This window comes from Pecten maximus, chromosome 4, assembly GCF_902652985.1.
Source record: "Pecten maximus chromosome 4, xPecMax1.1, whole genome shotgun sequence".
Classification (NCBI taxonomy): Eukaryota; Metazoa; Mollusca; class Bivalvia; order Pectinida; family Pectinidae; genus Pecten; species Pecten maximus.
The window spans coordinates 2631203-2653648 of record NC_047018.1 but is presented as its reverse complement, the minus strand read 5'-3'; the positions used below and the strand labels follow the sequence as shown (position 1 = coordinate 2653648).

Genomic DNA, 22446 nt, shown 5'->3' with positions numbered 1-22446 from the left:
ACATCAGGATATGAGGAGAATGAATATAAATCACAAATCCTTGGTAGTAGTTATCCCAAACATTAGGAGGTGAGGAGAGTGAATATAGATCACAAATCCTTGGTAGTAGTTATCATTAACATTAGGAGATCAGGAGAGTGAATATAGATCACAAATCCTTGGTAGTAGTTATCCCAAACATTAGGAGATGGGGAAAGTGAATATAGATCACAAATCCTTGGTAGTAGTTATCCCAAACATTAGGAGGTGAGGAGAGTGAATATAGATCACAAATCCTTGGTAGTAGTTATCCCAAACATTAGGAGATGGGGAAAGTGAATATAGATCACAAATCCTTGGTAGTAGTTATCCCAAACTTTAGGAGATGGGGAGAGTGAATATAGATCACAAATCCTTGTAGTTAGTTATCCCAAACATTAGGATATGGGGAGAGTGAATATAGATCACAAATCCTTGGTAGTAGTTATCATTAACATTAGGAGATCAGGAGAGTGAATATAGATCACAAATCCTTGGTAGTAGTTATCTCAAACATTAGGAGATGGGGAAAGTGAATATAGATCACAAATCCTTGGTAGTAGTTATCTCAAACATTAGGAGATGAGGAGAGTGAATATAGATCACAAATCCTTGGTAGTAGTTATCATTAACATTAGGAGATCAGGAGAGTGAATATAGATCACAAATCCTTGGTAGTAGTTATCCCAAACATTAGGAGATGGGGAGAGTGAATATAGATCACAAATCCTTGTAGTTAGTTATCCCAAACATTAGGAGATGAGGAGAGTGAATATAGATCACAAATCCTTGTAGTTAGTTATCCCAAACATTAGGAGATCAGGAGAGTGAATATAGATCACAAATCCTTGTAGTTAGTTATCCCAAACATTAGGAGGTGAGGAGAGTGAATATAGATCACAAATCCTTGGTAGTAGTTATCATTAACATTAGGATATGAGGAGAGTGAATATAGATCACAAATCCTTGGTAGTAGTTATCTCAAACATTAGGAGATGGGGAAAGTGAATATAGATCACAAATCCTTGGTAGTAGTTATCCCAAACATTAGGAGATGAGGAGAGTGAATATAGATCACAAATCCTTGATAGTTAGTTATCCCAAACATTAGGAGATGAGGAGAGTGAATATAAATCACACTTTTGTTGTAATGAATCCATAGTAGGTAGTATAATAGACCATTCTTTTTGTAATTAATCCATATTTCACTGTCAAAGTAATTCAGTTTTTCCTATTTCATTATTTTTATTTGTTGACATGTCATTTCACGATATATAATTATTTTCAGGTGTACCAGGCCAACACCCAGAAATACATCTGTCACAACAAATACTATGGTCGTAGTCTGACAGTGGATGGCTTTAAAGAGGCTCTGTGCCAGTTCTTACACAATGGCCACCAGCTGCGGACAGAACTTGTACACGAGATAGTGAAACGTCTACAGGCCTTACACGAAAGTGTGACAGAGCAGGACACATTCCGCTTCTACTCTAGCTCACTTCTTATTATGTATGATGGCATGGTGGGTAACGGCAATGGGGCCTCTGGTGGTAGACCGTCCCACTCGGCCAGGGAGCGTGGTAGACCGTCCCACTCGGCCAGGGAGCGTGAACTAGACCATGAGGACAGTGACAGTAACACAAGTTCTGTGTCGGAGGGAGATCAGCCCTCCAATAGCCACTACCATGGATGGGTCCCAAATGTGAATGTGAAAATGATAGACTTTGCACACAGTACACACAGTGGTTTTCAGGGTGACAAAACTGTACACAAGGGGCCAGACCAGGGCTATCTCCTTGGCCTTGCAAATCTCATCAAAATGTTCAATGAAATTGTAGATAGACCCCTCCCTGTGTAACAATTCATAGTCTGTGCATATTGACACGTGTTTATGAATTTTGTAATTCTTATGATGTCGATACCTCAGGCAAAATTCACTGGACATTTCCAATGGCAGTCTGTCTCCGTCTTATCTGAGGTGTAGAGGTTACATGGAGGTCAGCTAGATGACCGGGGTCATCTAGGCTAACATGTTCATATCACGTACTACTGGGCGATATAGAATCAGTGTATGTTGCTTGTATTTGTATATATATATACTTGATCAGAAGATCTCTTTCATTTTTTCCACAAAAAGCATATTGTCTCATCATTCATCCTGATTAACAGGACATAACAGAGATAATATGTTGGAGATTAGAGTATGTTATACTCATATCATACATATGTTGGCCTAACTTAGCACTTCTGTTACATGTATGAGTTTGTGAATAGGCTTTGTTAGCTTCTGAATTTTATATGAACACATGTACATGTATTAAAAATCACTTCACCATTCTTTTCTCTAGTTGATTAACTGGAAATCGGATTCGTTACTGAAGATTTCCTATATGATAGCAGGTTTCGTAGTTAATTTTAATATTTCCAAAATGTCACCATCATTATTATGATGAAATTCTTCATGAATTGTCAGTCTTGGATGTTTTTAGTATTGTAACCGGTTAGTTTTGATTGCTTGTGTATATAACAACTCATGGATTGTAATTGGTTTAAGTATTATTAAGAGCTTCATCAATTTTGCACACTGATTTTAATATGTTGATAACTTTTCATCTATCATTTTAATCATTTTAATGGTCACTATATTGATTATTGATATTCCATCAATATGTTTCATATGGGTATTTATTTATCAAAAATCTGAGTGATGTCTTCAAAAGGCATGAACATCAGCATATGTATGAAGGTCAAGGTTGCAACCATAGCCGATATGAAGGTCATAAAGAGGCTACATTAAGAGATGACCTCAGAAGGCAAGAGGTCGTGTTGGTGACCTGATCAAGGTCATGGAGTTGACCACAGTAAAGAGGAGAGATGTGAGCTCAGATATATACAGAGGTGCAATATGTGTTGTGCAGATATTCTGTGAACTTAGCCATACTTGACCAGTTTACATGTAAGTTTTACTGTTGCATGGTAATTAATGGACATATTTATATATCTCAACATATTTTATACAGAGCTGTTGATTTTTAAAGAAAAATGTCTACATGATATTTAAAACGATTTCTTATCTGAATATTTTCCACATTAATACATTTACCTCACGTACTCAATTATTACTCCAGTAATGCTTTTCTGTGGAACGGTATATGTTAAGGAATTTTGGTCCATTCTTATCTCATATTCATACAGACTTGTTTATCTTATTTGACACATATAATGACTGTTACATTAATGGTAGTGGATACAGGATTCATGGATTCCAAGTATTGAGGTCATTAAGTATACCAGTTGATATATATTTGTGATCCATTAGCTCATACGTACTACTTTGTTTACCTGTTACAGAGTTGTGTTGTTATTTATCATGTTTATTAGTCATGTCCAGCTAATTATTGTTTGATGTTAACTCTATATCCTCTGTGGACCCATGTTTAATACGAGAAATCGTATGTATGGGTTTAGTTACCGATGGCTGTATTTCACCAGTTATAAAAGTCACTCTTTACTCATAACCTGCTCATTATATTTTTCTTTAACCGGTAATTATAACGATTCTGTTAATTAACAGAGGTTTAACAGAGAATTGTAAATACGGGATGTTTCACTGTGTATTAACAGTAACTTCAACATACTCAACTTTGTGTATTACAGAAATGTATGGCTGTATTACACGGACTATGTAGTGATATACAGAAATGTATGGCTGTATTACATGGACTATGTAGTGATATACAGAAATGTATGGCTGTATTACACGGACTATGTAGTGATGTACAGAAATGTATGGCTGTATTACACGGACTATGTAGTGATATACAGAAATGTATGGCTGTATTACACGGACTATATAGTGATATACAGAAATGTATGGCTGTATTACACGGACTATGTAGTGATATACAGAAATGTATGGCTGTATTACACGGACTATGTAGTGATATACAGAAATGTATGGCTGTATTACATGGACTATGTAGTGATATACAGAAATGTATGGCTGTATTACACGGACTATGTAGTGATGTACAGAAATGTATGGCTGTATTACATGGACTATGTAGTGATATACAGAAATGCATGGCTGTATTACATGGACTATGTAGTGATATACAGAAATGTATGGCTGTATTACACGGACTATGTAGTGATATACAGAAATGTATAGCTGTATTACACAGACTATGTAGTGATATACAGAAATGTATGGCTGTATTACACGGACTATGTAGTGATATACAGAAATGTATGGCTGTATTACACGGACTATGTAGTGATATACAGAAATGTATGGCTGTATTACACGGACTATGTAGTGATATACAGAAATGTATGGCTGTATTACACAGACTATGTAGTGATATACAGAAATGTATGGCTGTATTACACAGACTATGTAGTGATATACAGAAATGTATGGCTGTATTACACGGACTATGTAGTGATATTCAGAAATGTATGGCTGTATTACACGGACTATGTAGTGATATACAGAAATGTATGGCTGTATTACACGGACTATGTAGTGATATACAGAAATGTATGGCTGTATTACACGGACTATGTAGTGATATACAGAAATGTATGGCTGTATTACACGGACTATGTAGTGATATACAGAAATATATGGCTGTATTACACGGACTATGTAGTGATATACAGAAATGTATGGCTGTATTACATGGACTATGTAGTGATATACAGAAATGTATGGCTGTATTACACGGACTATGTAGTGATATACAGAAATGTATGGCTGTATTACATGGACTATGTAGTGATATATTATATGGACAGATGTCTTTATATATTATTTAAGATGTATTTATGTTAAGTTTACATTAAGTTTTACATGAACATTAGTTAGTGTTTGTGAGGAATCTCCTGTCATTATGCTATATTGAGCTTCATGCTAATACAACTATTGGCCAGAGGCAATATGTAAGTTTACCATGTTGATAATCACCTTTTGAACTGCCACTAGTGACATAATGTAATCTTGGTATAGTTGCTTCCCTTTATTGGTTGTAAGCTTAATTTCAAATTGCTTTATAGCCTTTGTCAAGTTACCATTCATACTAATTAAATAAAAGCCAACTGAAAGCCGATCATTGTTTATAAACAGAAACAAAATGATGACATGTGTGTCCATAATTAATGAGTATCACCCTCTAACAGAGCTGCAGATTAGTTTGGAATCAATGAAAGATTAACAAGATAAAGAGGATCTCGGATTTTTTTTTTGATTTTTTTTTTTAGGTTTTTGTGAGACTAGTGCAAACATACTTTGTAGTATTCATTTTAGTTGGGATTCTTCCTTAAAAATAACGCCTTTGTCAAGTAAACTTTGATATACTGCCATTTTTTGGCTTGTCACTTTGATATACTGCCATTTTTTGGCTTGTAAAATTTTGGCATTATTACGGATTTAGAAATACACTGTACATAAAAACGTTTCCAAGAAAAGGAGGTTTTGAAATCTAAATGTGAAAGAACAAAAAAGGGAGATAATTCTTGGCTGTACAGTATAAGATCTTTATATAAAACAGGCCAGTTGTGTCCTGGCTGTGTAATATTATGATCTAGTGTGATATTTAATTATGACAATATAAATCTTTAACTACAACATTTTATCCCTTATTTGACTGTGTATATAATAGAACTGGTATTGTGTTCTCACTAAACTCAGAACAGTGTCTGTTTTGTGGTTCTTGTTGTTTTTTGTTGTATGTTTGTATAATTTCTTAAATTTGTGATAAAATTGATCTGATGTGATTTTCCTAGAATTAGAGGAGAAAAACTTTAGTCTCTTTGTATCAGTTTTAAGATAATGATTTAGTTGTATTATTGACGATTTGATGATAAAGGTATTGAGTGTAATCACTGGATATTATCGCTGTAAGGTTTTGAGTGTAATCACTGGGTTTTATCGCTGTAAGGTATTGAGTGTAATCACTGGATATTATCGCTGTAAGGTATTGAGTGTAATCACTGGGTATTATCGCTGTAAGGTATTGAGTGTAATCACTGGGTATTATCGCTGTAAGGTATTGAGTGTAATCACTAGGTATTATCGCTGTAAGGTATTGAGTGTAATCACTGGATATTATCGCTGTAGGCACATCACATTATTAGCGTTTAATATGTCACTACTACTGTCCTAAGTGTTGAAATGTCTCTCTGCTGAAAAGCTTACCTTGCTTGTTTTAGGAACAAACATTTCTTTATTGGTGAAATATTGAAATCTATGTGTCTAAGCCCACAATGTTAATGCCACCAACAGCTTTTTCTCTAGGTGGATCACACTTGACCAAACTTATAATTTGTGTAGTGGTTAACAATGAAATGTGGACAGGGAAGTTACCATTGTTGCTTTTTGTTATGATAATTTGATGCAGAACTGTAAGTTTGTGTTGTACCAGCGAAGTACTATATATATATATACACCGAGTGAGGGAGTTATCTGCCCTCTACATGTAGTGAGGGAGTTATCTGCCCTCTACATTGTAGTTAGGGAGTTATCTGCCCTCTACATGTATTGAGGGAGTAATCTGCCCTCTACATTGTAGTTAGGGAGTTATCTGCCCTCTACATGTAGTTAGGGAGTTATCTGCCCTCTACATGTAGTGAGGGAGTTATCTGCCCTCTACATTGTAGTTACAGTGTAGGGAGTTATCTGCCCTCTAAATTGTAGTTAGGGAGTTATCTGCCCTCTACATGTAGTTAGGGAGTTATCTGCCCTCTACATGTAGTGAGGGAGTTATCTGCCCTCTACATTGTAGGGAGTTATCTGCCCTCTACATTGTAGTTAGGGAGTTATCTGACCTCTACATGTAGTAAGTGAGTAATCTGCCCACTACAGTGTAGTGAAGGAGTTATTTACCTCATTTCTACCACCCACAGAGTGGTGAGGGAATTATCTACCACCCACAGAGTGGTGAGGGAATTATCTACCACCCACAGAGTGGTGAGGGAATTATCTACCACCCACAGAGTGGTGAGGGAATTATCTACCACCCACAGAGTGGTGAGGGAATTATCTACCGCCCACACAGTGGTGAGGGAATTATCTATCGCCCACAGAGTGGTGAGGGAATTATCTACCACCCACAGAGTGGTGAGGGAATTATCTACCACCCACAGAGTGGTGAGGGAATTATCTACCACCCACAGAATGGTGAGGGAATTATCTATCGCCCACAGAATGGTGAGGGATTTTATCTACCACCCACAGAGTGATGAGGGAATTATCTACCACCCACAGCGTGGTGAGGGAATTATCTACCACCCACAGAGTGGTGAGGGAATTATCTATCGCCCACAGAGTGGTGAGGGAATTATCTATCGCCCACAGAGTGGTGAGGGAATTATCTATCGCCCACAGAGTGGTGAGGGAATTATCTATTGCCCACAAAGTGGTGAGGGAATTAACAGCCCATTACAGTGTGGTGAAGGAGTTAGCAATCCTGACTACAGGGTTGTGTGGGATATATCTATGTGCTCTGAATTGCTGACAGAGTGGTGAGTTATCTGCCCTCTACAGAGTTGTGGAGGAGGTAAATGCCCTCTACATTGTGGTAAGGGGTGTGTCTGACCACTACGGAAGGGAGTTATCTGCCCTCTGATGTGGGCCATTATGACACTATAATGATTGACATATTCATTGGTAAGGACATTTTGTGACAAGAGATCAATGAGTAAGTAAGTAAGGGGAAACCTAGACATTCCTTCAACTCAGGGCAGGGTTGAATGGATCACTTATTATTCAGTTTATACTTTTGGTGAGACATGTGAAAAGGAAATTTCAAAGCCAGTGCCTACCCTGTATGTGGATTGTTGATAAAAGTGTACTTATTATTGTAACCTTACAGGTGAGGATCACCAGTTCTAAGGTATCCAGGGCTGCATGTTTTTGTTCTTAATTCTTTAGCTTTTGTTATAGTATGTAGGTCAGGTAGCGTTATAAATACAGAGTTACCATGGCAACAGTATTACCAAGGTCACTACATACTGACTAATGTAACCATGGTGACAGTCTCCATTTAGTTTTCATTTTGGTAACAAAATGGACCATTAAGATCACAAATCTGTAGCATCATTGTTATGGTAGTCAAGGTTTTCTGTGGGAAGTTTCTGTAAGCATCATTTATCCAGTGTATCAAACCTGTTGTGACTGTACACTACAGCGTATCCATGACATGTTATGGTATGAATACATGTATCAAACCTGTTGTTACTGTACACTTCAGCGTATCCATGACATGTTGTGGTATAAATACATGTATCAAACCTGTTGTGACTGTACACTTCAGCGTATCCATGACATGTTATAGTATAAATACATGTATCAAACCTGTTGTGACTGTACACTTCAGCGTATCCATGACATGTTATGGTATAAATACATGTATCAAACCTGTTGTGACTGTACACTTCAGTATATCCATGACATGTTGTGGTATAAATACATGTATCAAACCTGTTGTGACTGTACACTTCAGTATATCCATGACATGTTGTGGTATAAATACATGTATCAAACCTGTTGTGACTGTACACTTCAGTATATCCATGACATGTTGTGGTATAAATACATGTATCAAACCTGTTGTTACCGTACACTTCAGCGTATCCATGACATGTTGTGGTTTAAATACATGTATCAAACCTGTTGTGACTGTACACTTCAGCGTATCCATGACATGTTATGGTATAAATTTATTGAAATAGGAAAAATGAAATTGAAATCACACTTTAACTATTTGACTCAATAAAAATGCCTTTACTCAGTTTGAAGTGTTTTGTATATTATATTATATTGGTGGTGTTGACTATCATATGGCTTTCAGTTAAGAATATATAGTTTTTATCAACTCATGTAACCAGCTACTGACCAACTAGTACATCATGCAGTAAGCTACTGGGCCAATAGGATTGCTAATAACAAATAACTGAACCAATAGGGTAGCTAATAACAAATAACTGAACCAATAGGGTAGCTGATAACAAATAACTGAACCAATGGGATAGCTGATAACAAATAACTGAACCAATGGGATAGCTGATAACAAATAACTGAACCAATGGGATAGCTGATAACAAATAACTGAACCAATAGGATAGCTGATAACAAATAACTGAACCAATAGGATAGCTGATAACAAATAACTGAACCAATAGGATTGCTAATAACTATGAACCAATGAACCAATAGGATAACTTGAAACAAACCACAAACCAATTAGAGCTTTAACAAGCTACAAAAAAAAAAAAAAAAAAAAAGGAGATACAGGAGAGGAAGAAACTGCTCCTTCAGTAGGGACAGCCTGTTGTTATTATTGAAATAAAAGATATTTTAAAGCACAAGAATTGTAGAAAACAATTAACCATTTTTACAAGCATTTTATTTGACACTGTACATGTATACAGGACGGATCATGTTTGTAGATAGGACACATGGCAAACAAATACTCAACATATCAAATCAACAATGAAAACCAATCTGATTGTCGTCCTCCTACACTGGACTGGGTACAATAGCACAAATTTGGCTTTTAAATTAGAAAATGAAAAACAGAATTATTGTGTAAAACATATTACATTGAAAAAATAACAATTATCTTTTTTACAGGTATCAATAAATTAATCACTAAAAATATACTTAAGTAATCAAGAGTAAATGAAAAAGATTAACGAACAAAATAGCACATTTAACTATTCTTCTATACTCCGGTATGTTAATTAATCTTCAAGGTTGTAGAAGACACTTACGATGAAAATATAGTCAGAATATGTCCCCAACACTATTAATAAAATTCAGATGATCTTTGTCCCAGAAAGACCATGTCTATCCCTTCACCTCCAGAGTAACAGTGGCTAATGTAATAATATTTGATTTTTGAATTCATGATTTTAACAAACTCTATCTGAATCAACTAAATGGAAGAACCTGTGATTATACCATGAATTAAAATGTGAGAGATGTTACTGTCTGTAGAGGAAATAGAATAAAGTTAAAGAGATATTGTAAACAACTATCACATCGCTACTCTGATAGGTAATTTGTAAGTACTGGAAGCTGTCAAGAATTACAACATCAAAATTTTACTTACAATAAAATGATTATATGTATTTACTAGAAGACTGCGTACATTCAAGGTAGAGAATAAAATAATTAATTACCTAGAGGATATGAACAAAAACATTAGATACATAAACATTGCACAGTCATTTATAAATGTTGATTTTTAATATGATTACGTTTATATATTTACTGACATCATCACCACTTATCAACACTTATCAACATGTATAGTCAACACACCGGTAAAGTCCCCCAGGGGGGGTAACTCTAGTATCACAGACAAATAGATACCAAATCTTCCTCAGCCACAGTGCTCAGATTAATTAATGTCCTACTACTATTATACATGTATTATATGAACCTTGATATATGAAATCACAGTCTCTCTCATATTCACATTTCTATGAAAAATTTGAATTGTTTTTATTCTCATCACAGCCTTCCAGTAACAAGTGTTAAATTGACCAATCTAGGACTTATGGTCCCTGTTGGACTTCTCCGTATTGTCTTGGGCTCCCATTTTGTAGATCCCAGTAATGTCTCCATTTTTATCAGTATCGTCATCACCTGTAATTGTGTGGTCACTATCCTCTATACCCTGCATTGACATATACTTCTTAACCACCAATAACCAATCCACAACATCCTCCAGGCGCTGGGGACCATGGTGACCGCCGACACGCAAGAACCCACCTGTCACAGAAAGATAACATTAATATCATATGATCATGGTGAACAGAGACCCTTCTCATCATCATCATCATCATCATCACCACCACCACCACTACCACCACCACCACCACCATCATCAACATCATCATCATCATTACAGATGACTTAGTAGTTTTTGTGTCTAAATCCTTTATAGTATCTATCATAGGATGAGCTCTGTTAAGATTATAAAATAACAACGCTTTCAAAATTTAAAAAAAGATCCATACAAGAGAGGTGTTGAATACCTTCTGGGGCGACCTGTGTATTTCGTCGTACGACATTACGGAGCCAGCTGACAGAGTTGTGAGCCAGGAGATCCACTGATCGTGAATCGGAGACATTGTCCAGATCCTCGTCCTCATGTACATAGTCTTGGGACTGACCATTACAGAGTTTACCTGCAGTAAAAGTAAGGGTAGACAACTCTCACAATGCAACACATAAAACATTACACTAAACCAATCAAATTTAGTACTTCCTGTGGGACACCCATATCATGAGAAATCTCTATACTTGTTAGTAATGGACTCAAAATATTTTGAAGATATTCAGGACTCGTATGAAAAAATGTGTTATTTTTAGCACCAAAACAAGTGAATGTTACCTTGACCTTTGACATTCTAACTACAAAGTAGTTGGTGCTTCTTATAACACTAATGCATGTGTAGTTTACTTTTTGGCATATATATTAAGATATGTCTTGTTATTAAGCTGAAATCCAATGGGAGAAATATTTCAAACAAATTGAAAATCACAGGTTCTTGTGACCTAAATCTAATCAAATTCTGAAACCAATATATCAAGACTTCATAATGAGTTCTGATATAAAAACTTTCAGTGACCTTATGACCTTTAACCTATTATTTATTAATGACAAGAGTAGAAAATGAAGTAAATATAGCACTGACCTCTGTGTTTATACGCCACACGACAGTAGGTGATGAGTTTCGTAAACAGATTCAGAGGAGAAGGAGTCGCAGAAGTTTTATTCATGTTCCTAATGAGTTTTGCACGGCCAAACTTCCACTCCATGTCCGACTGTTGTTGGATCCGTTGGTAAGTGTCGGACATCATGGCAATGAGAAGGTTGATGAGGACAATCAGGGTTACCATCATGTAGATGCCAAACACAATCTTAGCGAGACTTATTACCCAGAATGGACTCCTGTAAGTGGTAGGCAGACTGTCGGGGTCCACTAACCCAAACAGGGAGAAGAACAGTAACTCAAACGTGTCAATAGGGGTCATGTATGTAAGTGGTTCACCGTTGCCCACACCTGTACCCAGGGCACTGTTCTCAGACACTGGGCTGTACACAGGCTGGTATATTGCTGAGAGATGGAGGGTAAAGCCTGTGATAAATATCAATAGAATTACTAAAAACCGTGTCAGGTCCTTCAACAAATCTCTGATGATGATAGCCCAGGGTCCAAATAGGTGATGGAACGATAAAAAGTCTAGTAACTGTACAAAAGACATTAGTAGTGCACATGCAAAGAACTGGTTTCTGATATATAACATGAGCAGTCGGTTTTGTGTGTCGAACGCAAAAGCTATGACATGCACGAATATTCCAATGGAGCTGAGTCCGATGGAGATGACTTTAATCCAGCCGAGTCCACCTCGGTCTCCTGGATTTGTCAGTTCGGATACAAGAAGGCCCGACAACCAGGCGAGGAGTAGCCATTCGTACCAGTGGGGGATCAGGCTGCCAGACTGCCAGATCGGCACGAGAGGTAGGACCACCGTTAATGAAAACAGGATCATTAAGTAGAGGTGAGAGACAAGGTATGCCATGAACTTTATGATTGGCACCTTGTTAAACCTGTGTTTGAGTGGCATAGAGAAGATGAGCCACACGATTGGGATAAACAAAAATGCCATAAACAGCATGACGATTTTCCAGGTGGCCCAGCGAAGATTTCCCACCCAGACGTCGGACAGGTATTTTTGTACCGCGGGGTGAGACACCACTTCCTTCTGCTCGTGCTCAATGAGTACATCGAGGAATTGTGTCCCATGGCAGTCGACTGCCTTCAGTAGTGTCCCAGCACTGTTAGCACTCGCTGCTATGGCCAGCAGTTCTGTTGCCATGAATTCACAGTAGTTACCAGCAGACGTCAGGTCACGTGAACGCTCCTTTTCTTTTATTGCAAGTAGGCGAAAGTTTTTGGACATTTTGGCGGCAGTGTCCACAGGAGCCGGAGATAGGAGAATGAACTCTTCAATACACTTGTTGTTGTTCATCTTCCCACAAACCATCAGGTCAAACACAAACTGTAAAACATAAAATGTTAAATGAACAATTCTGGTCTAAATCCATTGACTTTCAAAGACATGATTGATTGTGAATTTATTTATCTACAATTATCTGTCCAACTCATAATAAAGAAATTAAATCCTGTCGAACAAAGTTGACATTAATACATCTATATGTTTACCTATACCTGGTTATCACTGAGCTATCGTTGCCCCCCTCACCTGAGGTTACATGGCTGGTACTCTAACTGACTGAGCTATCATGGCCCCCTCACCTGAGGTTACATGGCAGGTTCTCTAACCTACTGAGCTATCGTGCCCCCTCACCTGAGGTTACATGGCCGGTACTCTAACCTACTGAGCTATCGTGGCCCCCTCACCTGAGGTTACATGGCCGGTACTCTAACCTACTGAGCTATCATGGCCCCCTCACCTGAGGTTACGTGGCCGGCACTCTAACTGACTGAGCTATCATGGCCCCCTCACCTGAGGTTACATGGTGGGTACTCTAACTGACTGAGCTATTGTGGCCCCCTCACCTGAGGTTACATGGCCGGCACTCTAACTGACTGAGCTATCGTTGCCCCCTCACCTGAGGTTACATGGCCGGCACTCTAACTGACTGAGCTATCGTTGCCCCCAGAGATCTCTTTGAAGATTTTACTGTCATGATTTACAGTCTTTCTAGGCAGCAGTCCGATTCAATAATATTTTGAACGTTATTGTCCTTTGCTTGTCTGAGTATTATAATCTTGTCTGAAGATCTCCTCACTCAGTTTATGACTTATCCCTTTGACCTATAGTTATAAAAGTATCATATCGTTTGACAAATTCTTCTTGTTACATTTCCATATTTTATGCCTCACTTTGGCATTAGAATGGCACATACTTAGTATTGCTCAGCCACATGGTCAACATACCTAACAATTGTACGTGTTGAAATGAAATCACAAAGAGACCATCATATATTATATATATACTCACAGTGGATTACAAATACATAATATTTTTGTAAGATGACCAATCACGAATCTTTAGTTGAAGATTTTGGGACTAAAATTTGTAATGCAAAACAATGAAAGATAAAGTTTTAAATAAGATAATTAGATAAGAACTAAGAGATGATGTAGTAAATAAGAACTAAGAGATGATGTAGTAAATAAGAACTAAGAGTTGATGTACATGTAGTAAATAAGAACTAAGAGATGATGTAGTAAATAAGAACTAAGAGATGATGTAGTAAATAAGAACTAAGAGTTGATGTACATGTAGTAAATAAGAACTAAGAGATGATGTAGTAAATAAGAACTAAGAGATGATGTAGTAAATAAAAACTAAGAGTTGATGTAGTAAATAAGAACTAAGAGATGATGTAGTAAATAAGAACTAAGACATGATGTAGTAAATAAGAACTAAGAGATGATATAGTAAATAAGAACTAAGAGATGATGTAGTAAATAAGAACTAAGAGATGATAAAGTAAATAAGAACTAAGAGATGATGTAGTAAATAAGAACTAAGAGATAATGTAGTAAATAAGAACTAAGAGATGATGTAGTAAATAAGAACTAAGAGATGATGTAGTAAATAAGAACTAAGAGATGATGTAGTAAATAAGAACTAAGAGATGATGTAGTAAATAAGAACTAAGAGATGATGTAGTAAATAAGAACTAAGAGATGATGTAGTAAATAAGAACTAAGAGATGATGTAGTCAATAAGAACTAAGAGATGATGTAGTAAATAAGAACAAAGAGATGATGTAGTAAATAAGAACTAAGAGATGATGTAATAAATAAGAACTAAGAGATGATTAGTAAATAAGAACTAAGAGATGATGTAGTAAATACGAACTAAGAGATGATGAAGTAAATAAGAACTAAGAGATCATGTAATAAATAAGAACTAAGAGATGATAAAATAAATAAGAACTAAGAGTTGATGTAGTAAATAAGAACTATGAGATAATGTAGTAGATAAGAACTAAGAGTTGATGTAGTAAATAAGAACTAAGAGATGATGTAGTAAATAAGAACTAAGAGATGATGTAGTAAATAAGAACTAAGAGATGATATAGTAAATAAGAACTAAGAGATGATGTAGTAAATAAGAACTAAGAGATGATAAAGTAAATAAGAACTAAGACATGATGTAGTAAATAAGAACTAAGACATGATGTAGTAAATAAGAACTAAGACATGATGTAGTAAATAAGAACTAACAGATGATTAGTAAATAAGAACTAACAGATGATTAGTAAATAAGAACTAACAGATGATGTAGTAAATAAGAACTAACAGATGATGTAGTAAATAAGAACTAAGAGATGATGTAGTAAATAAGAACTAACAGATGATGTAGTAAATAAGAACTAAGAGATGATGTAGTAAATAAGAACTAAGACATGATGTAGTAAATAAGAACTAAGAGATGATGTAGTAAATAAGAACTAACAGATGATGTAGTAAATAAGAACTAACAGATGATTAGTAAATAAGAACTAACAGATGATGTAGTAAATAAGAACTAAGAGATGATAAAGTAAATAAGAACTAAGACATGATGTAGTAAATAAGAACTAAGAGATGATGTAGTAAATAAGAACTAACAGATGATTAGTAAATAAGAACTAACAGATGATTAGTAAATAAGAACTAACAGATGATTAGTAAATAAGAACTAACAGATGATGTAGTAAATAAGAACTAACAGATGATGTAGTAAATAAGAACTAAGAGATGATGTAGTAAATAAGAACTAAGAGATGATGTAGTAAATAAGAACTAAGAGATTATGTAGTAAATAAGAACTAAGAGATGATGTTATAAATAAGAACAAAGAGATGTAGTAAATAAGAACTAACAGATGATGTAGTAAATAAGAACTAAGAGATGATGTAGTAAATAAGAACTAACAGATGATTAGTAAATAAGAACTAACAGATGATTAGTAAATAAGAACTAAGAGATGATGTAGTAAATAAGAACTAACAGATGATGTAGTAAATAAGAACTAAGAGATGATGTAGTAAATAAGAACTAAGAGATGATGTAGTAAATAAGAACTAAGAGACTTTTTAGTAAATAAGAACTAACAGATGATGTAGTAAATAAGAACTAACAGATGATGTAGTAAATAAGAACTAAGCGATGATGTAGTAAATAAGAACTAAGAGATGATGTAGTAAATAAGAACTAAGCGATGATGTAGTAAATAAGAACTAAGAGATGATGTAGAAAATAAGAACTTGATGTAGTAAATAAGAACTAAGAGATGATGTAGTAAATAAGAACTAAGCGATGATGTAGTAAATAAGAACTAAGAGATGATGTAGTAAATAAGAACTAAGAGATGATTAGTAAATAAGAACTAACAGATGATGTAGTAAATAAGAACTAAGCGATGATGTAGTAAATAAGAACTAAGAGATGATGTAGTAAATAAGAACTAAGAGATGATGTAGTCAATAAGAACTAAGAGATGATGTAGTAAATAAGAACTAAGAGATGATGAAGTAAATAAGACCTAAGAGATGATATAGTCAATAAGAACTAACAGATGATGTAGTAAATAAGAACTATGAGATGATGTAGTAAATAAGAACTAACAGATGATGTAGTAAATAAGAACTAACAGATGATTAGTAAATAAGAACTAAGAGATGATGTAGTAAATAAGAACTAAGAGATGATGTAGTAAATAAGAACTAAGAGATGATGTAGTAAATAAGAACTAAGAGATGATGTAGTAAATAAGAACTAAGAGATGATGCAGTAAATAAGAACTAAGAGACTTTGTAGTAAATAAGAACTAAGAGATGATGTAGTAAATAAGAACTAAAAGATAATGTAGTAAATAAGAACTAACAGATGATGTAGTAAATAAGAACTAAGAGATGATAAAGTAAATAAGAACTAAGACATGATGTAGTAAATAAGAACTAAGAGATGATGTAGTAAATAAGAACTAACAGATGATTAGTAAATAAGAACTAACAGATGATTAGTAAATAAGAACTAAGCGATGATGTAGTAAATAAGAACTAAGAGATGATGTAGTAAATAAGAACTAAGAGATGATTAGTAAATAAGAACTAACAGATGATGTAGTAAATAAGAACTAACAGATGATGTAGTAAATAAGAACTAAGAGATGATGTAGTAAATAAGAACTAAGAGATGATGTAGTAAATAAGAACTAAGAGATGATGTAGTAAATAAGAACTAAGAGATGATGTAGTAAATAATAACTAAGAGATTATGTAGTAAATAAGAACTAAGAGATGATGTTATAAATAAGAACAAAGAGATGTAGTAAATAAGAACTAACAGATGATGTAGTAAATAAGAACTAAGAGATGATGTAGTAAATAAGAACTAACAGATGATTAGTAAATAAGAACTAACAGATGATGTAGTAAATAAGAACTAACAGATGATGTAGTAAATAAGAACTAAGAGATGATGTAGTAAATAAGAACTAAGAGATGATGTAGTAAATAAGAACTAAGAGACTTTTTAGTAAATAAGAACTAACAGATGATGTAGTAAATAAGAACTAACAGATGATGTAGTAAATAAGAACTAAGCGATGATGTAGTAAATAAGAACTAAGAGATGATGTAGTAAATAAGAACTAAGCGATGATGTAGTAAATAAGAACTAAGAGATGATGTAGAAAATAAGAACTTGATGTAGTAAATAAGAACTAAGAGATGATGTAGTAAATAAGAACTAAGCGATGATGTAGTAAATAAGAACTAAGAGATGATGTAGTAAATAAGAACTAAGAGATGATTAGTAAATAAGAACTAACAGATGATGTAGTAAATAAGAACTAAGCGATGATGTAGTAAATAAGAACTAAGAGATGATGTAGTAAATAAGAACTAAGAGATGATGTAGTCAATAAGAACTAAGAGATGATGTAGTAAATAAGAACTAAGAGATGATGAAGTAAATAAGACCTAAGAGATGATATAGTCAATAAGAACTAACAGATGATGTAGTAAATAAGAACTATGAGATGATGTAGTAAATAAGAACTAAAAGATGATGTAGTAAATAAGAACTAACAGATGATGTAGTAAATAAGAACTAACAGATGATGTAGTAAATAAGAACTAAGAGATGATGTAGTAAATAAGAACTAACAGATGATGTAGTAAATAAGACCTAAGAGATGATTAGTAAATAAGAACTAAGAGACTTTGTAGTAAATAAGAACTAAGAGATGATGTAGTAAATAAGAACTAAAAGATAATGTAGTAAATAAGAACTAAGAGTTGATGTTATAAATAAGAACTAAGAGTTGATGTAGTAAATAAGAACTAAGAGATGATGTAGTAAATAAGAACTAAGAGATGATGTAGTAAATAAGAACTAAAAAAGATGTAGTTAGATACCTTTTTATCATCCATCAGGTGCTGTGTATTGTGGTCCTTCCTCATTAAATAACTCAGTACATCTGAGTGGTTTGCTGCTGCCGCGTAACAAATCGGCACCTTGCCATCCTTGGTCTCAAACTTAGGCGATGCTGCCCCCTCTACCAGAAGCTTGACCACAGTAAGGTAGCCTGCCTTGGCTGAGAAATGCAGGGCTGTCCAGCCATTTTTGTCACAGGCATTGATGTCGGCTCCTTGGCCTAGCAATAGAGCCACCATGTCAATGTGGCCATTAGCCGCAGCCAGGTGAAGGGCAGTACGACCTCGTTTGTCCTTGAGGTGAAGTTGTGTTGTGGATTTACTAAGCAGTAGACTGACCACTGCGGTGTGTCCACCCTGGGCGGCCAGATGGAGAGGAATAGCACCCTAGGATATATAACATCTTATTAATTACAGGTGATTTATCAAACAATTATATACATTAATTACAAGTGATTTATCAAACAACTATATACATTTATTACAGGTGATTTATCAAACAATTATATACATTAATTACAGGTGATTTAACAAACAATTGTATACATTAATTACAGGTGATTTATCAAACAATTATATACATTTATTACAGGTGATTTAACAAACAATTGTATACATTAATTACAGGTGATTTATCAAACAATTTACATGATATTTCAAATCTCTCTTTATCACTATTTACTATGTTATTAGAGAAAATGGGTCATAAAAACATATGGTCAGAGTACCAAGATTTCAACATATTTTTATTTCTTTTAGACACAAATAATTGTGTTGTAAGAGGTCAGACTTGTATAGTATTCACTGTACAAGGCAGACAATGATTAAAACACAAGAGCAGGTAATAAAGACAAAAACTGTAGGATTACATACCTGAGCATTCGTGGACACGTCAGCCTGTACCCCAGGGGAGTTAAGGAGAAGTCGCACAAGTCCTTCATGGCCAGACTGGGCAGCCAGGTGGAGAGGTGTCAGTCCTGACTGTAACGTTACAATACTAAAGTCAGTCACACAGGTAACAAGTGTCGTACAGGTAATGTCAGTCACACAGGTAACATAAGTCACACAGGTAACATAAGTCACACAGGTATCATAAGTCACACAGGTAACATAAGTCACACAGGTATCATAAGTCACACAGGTAAAAACTGTCACACAGGTAACATAAGTCACACAGGTAACATAAGTCACACAGGTAAAAACTGTCATACAGGTAACATAAGTCACACAGGTAAAAAGTGTCACACAGGTAACATAAGTCACACAGGTAACATAAGTCACACAGGTAAAAACTGTCACACAGGTAATGTCAGTAACACAGGTACATGTAATAATTGTCATACAGGTAATGTCAGTAACACAGGTACAAGTAACAACTGTCACACAGGTCATGTCAGTAACACAGGTACAGGTAATAACTGTCACACAGGTAATGTCAGTAACACAGGTACAGGTAATAACTGTCACACAGGTAATGTCAGTAACACAGGTACAGGTAATAACTGTCACACAGGTAATGTCAGTAACACAGGTACAGGTAATAACTGTCATACAGGTAATGTCAGTAACACAGGTACAGGTAATAACTGTCACACAGGTAATGTCAGTAACACAGGTACAGGTAATAACTGTCATACAGGTAATGTCAGTAACACAGGTACAGGTAACAACTGTCATACAGGTAATGTCAGTAACACAGGTACAAATGTACGTTGTTAGACCAAGCCCCAGAGTGGGTAGAATATTTTTCACCAGTACTCCCTCCTAGAAAACAGCTCAAGTTGTCTCCCCTGACACACTCATCCCACATAGAATTTTTCCTCTAATGTAAAAAAAATGTGTTGGCAATCTTGAGGGCAAAGAAAATGGATTTTGATATATTTTGATGAAAATTGACATGATTGTATCGATACAAATTATAAAGTTTTAAGGAAGGGTAGATATGAGGTGGCGTTAAATACCTGGGTTAAATAGTGCTATCAAAATAATGGTGTGAAACATGCAAAAAAGGGGGAAATGCATTTTTTTCCTAATCATTTTCAAAATAAAACTATTGGGAAATTCTACAGCTTTCAATGAGATACAAGATTCAAATATATTCTTCAGCACAGTGACATTAACTTGCTGCATTTATATGACAGGGGAGATAAATCTTGATAATTGTGGTAATCATACCATTCGGAACACCTCGCCCCGATTACAGTACCTTCCATCAAAGATGACCGCAGCGAATCGGCCGAGGGGAGATAAATCTTGATAATTGTGGTTATCATACATGACAAGGAGATAAATCTTGATATTTGTGGTAATCTTACATGACAAGGGAGATAAATCTTGATAATTGTGGTAATCTTACATGACAAGGGAGATAAATCTTGATAATTGTGGTAATCTTACATGACAAGGGAGATAAATCTTGATAATTGTGGTAATCTTACATGACAAAGGAGATAAATCTTGATAATTGCGGTAATCTTCCATGACAAAGGAGATAAATCTTGATAATTGTGGTAATCTTATCATACATGACAAGGGCGATAAATCTTGATAATTGTGGTAATCTTACATGACAAGGGAGATAAATCTTGATAATTGTAATAATTCTTCATAAGTGATGCATACAAGAATCTTACATGCCAAATGTAAAATAAGATTAGATAACTACTGTCAATGTAGTAAATTTCAACATTAGCAACTAAAACAATAATGATGTTTTAGTGTGATGAATAAAATAAGGGGTGATTTGACTGGTATACACGCCCCTAACTCATATACAAAAATACATATCACATGCACACAATCTCGTCGGGTGGAATGTAGGAGCTTCGAGATTCCTAGATGGATAAGACATCTTAATCATGATCCTGTTGACACAAGTTTCGAAATTGATTAAGGCGAAACATCCTTCAGAGTAGATCAAATCTTTTACCATCTCGGACACTGCATAAGATATTGCTAGTACGCTTCACATTGGTCATTAGTCTGATGAAGGTGACAGTGTAGTCATCGAAACGTCACACTCTTAAATATCATATTGGTTGTGTCATAAAACTTCTATCATATTTACTTTACCAACCTGAAGAAAATGTTCCAGAATAGCAAGGTAAATAGGTTATAACATTGTAATTACACTTTAAATATCAGGAAATCAATTCCAAATATCTGTCTCACTTCTTTGATCAAACATATAAAAAAAATCATTACGATTAAAATTTTTTTCTTAAGTCATACTTTTTGAAATATATTACCAATCAGTACAATTTAATGGTTAAAATATACTGCATTTAAGTGTCAATTGTTTCTACCCTGACACAAATCCTTACAAGATTCTATAGTGTCAATATTTTCTACTGGGCAAAACAAAATAACATCAGCTCATGCAATATGTAACACAAACATGTGATTGAAGTGTTAACGCCATGCTTATATTAAATCCTAATTAATAAACTATCGCCTACGTTATAACAGAAAAACCAATCAACATTCACTCAATGTTTGATGATGTGCTCAGTTAATGAGTGATTAATGAGTAACTTCCCTTCCACAGGTATAATCGTGCTTATACTTACCTGTTCTGGGAACAACTGCAGGGTACAAAGTTCAAAGGTCAACAGGAAAAAATAAGCAACATGCAGGTGTACCCCATTGATATAGGAAAGGATATACATATACTGAGGTCAAGTTACTGTCATTAGGAATATCACTTTCTTGTCTTTCTCTTCAGAGACTTTTTTAACTTTTAGTCATAAAACACTGATAGTGTTTCAATGAAGTGGAAAGAACGTAGAATAATCTATCCTTCTCAAACTCACGATTACAAAACAAATACATATATTTATTGTGATCCACCTTGCCAAAATAGGTCAACAAAATTCTTTCTTTATATATACGACATGGTTGTTGGACACTTTGGACACTATGAGAATGTGTTACTAATATAATGATA

General features: G+C 35.0%; 2 protein-coding genes across 7 annotated transcripts in view; one reads left to right on the top strand and one right to left on the bottom strand.

Moving 5' to 3' along the window:
- Positions 1 to 8811, top strand: part of LOC117324968 (inositol hexakisphosphate kinase 1-like) — a 46217-nt gene extending 37406 nt beyond the window's left edge. The window contains exons 6-7 of one of the 3 annotated variants that reach the window (XR_004532106.1): positions 1307 to 5888; positions 5961 to 8811. Coding sequence is in view for 1 of the 3 variants with exons in the window: in XM_033880818.1 (XP_033736709.1) it covers positions 1307 to 1876 (570 nt within the window). In the remaining 2 variants the exon portion in view is untranslated. Of the gene's footprint in view, positions 1 to 1306 lie in introns of all 3 variants that reach the window. The other 2 variants (XR_004532107.1, XM_033880818.1) reach the window with 2 other exon arrangements.
- A 592-nt stretch (positions 8812 to 9403) lies between these two features.
- LOC117324967 (serine/threonine-protein phosphatase 6 regulatory ankyrin repeat subunit A-like) overlaps positions 9404 to 22446 on the bottom strand; it is a 140470-nt gene continuing 127427 nt past the window's right edge. For 2 of the 4 annotated variants that reach the window (XM_033880813.1, XM_033880814.1), the window contains 6 exons: positions 22070 to 22084; positions 19374 to 19481; positions 18483 to 18887; positions 11728 to 13096; positions 11065 to 11217; positions 9404 to 10798 (listed from right to left, as the gene is read on the bottom strand). In XM_033880813.1, coding sequence (XP_033736704.1) covers positions 10575 to 10798; positions 11065 to 11217; positions 11728 to 13096; positions 18483 to 18887; positions 19374 to 19481; positions 22070 to 22084 — 2274 coding nt within the window. In that variant the 3' untranslated portion in view covers positions 9404 to 10574. The remainder of the gene's footprint in view (positions 10799 to 11064; positions 11218 to 11727; positions 13097 to 18482; positions 18888 to 19373; positions 19482 to 22069; positions 22085 to 22446) is intronic. The other 2 variants (XM_033880816.1, XM_033880817.1) reach the window with 1 other exon arrangement.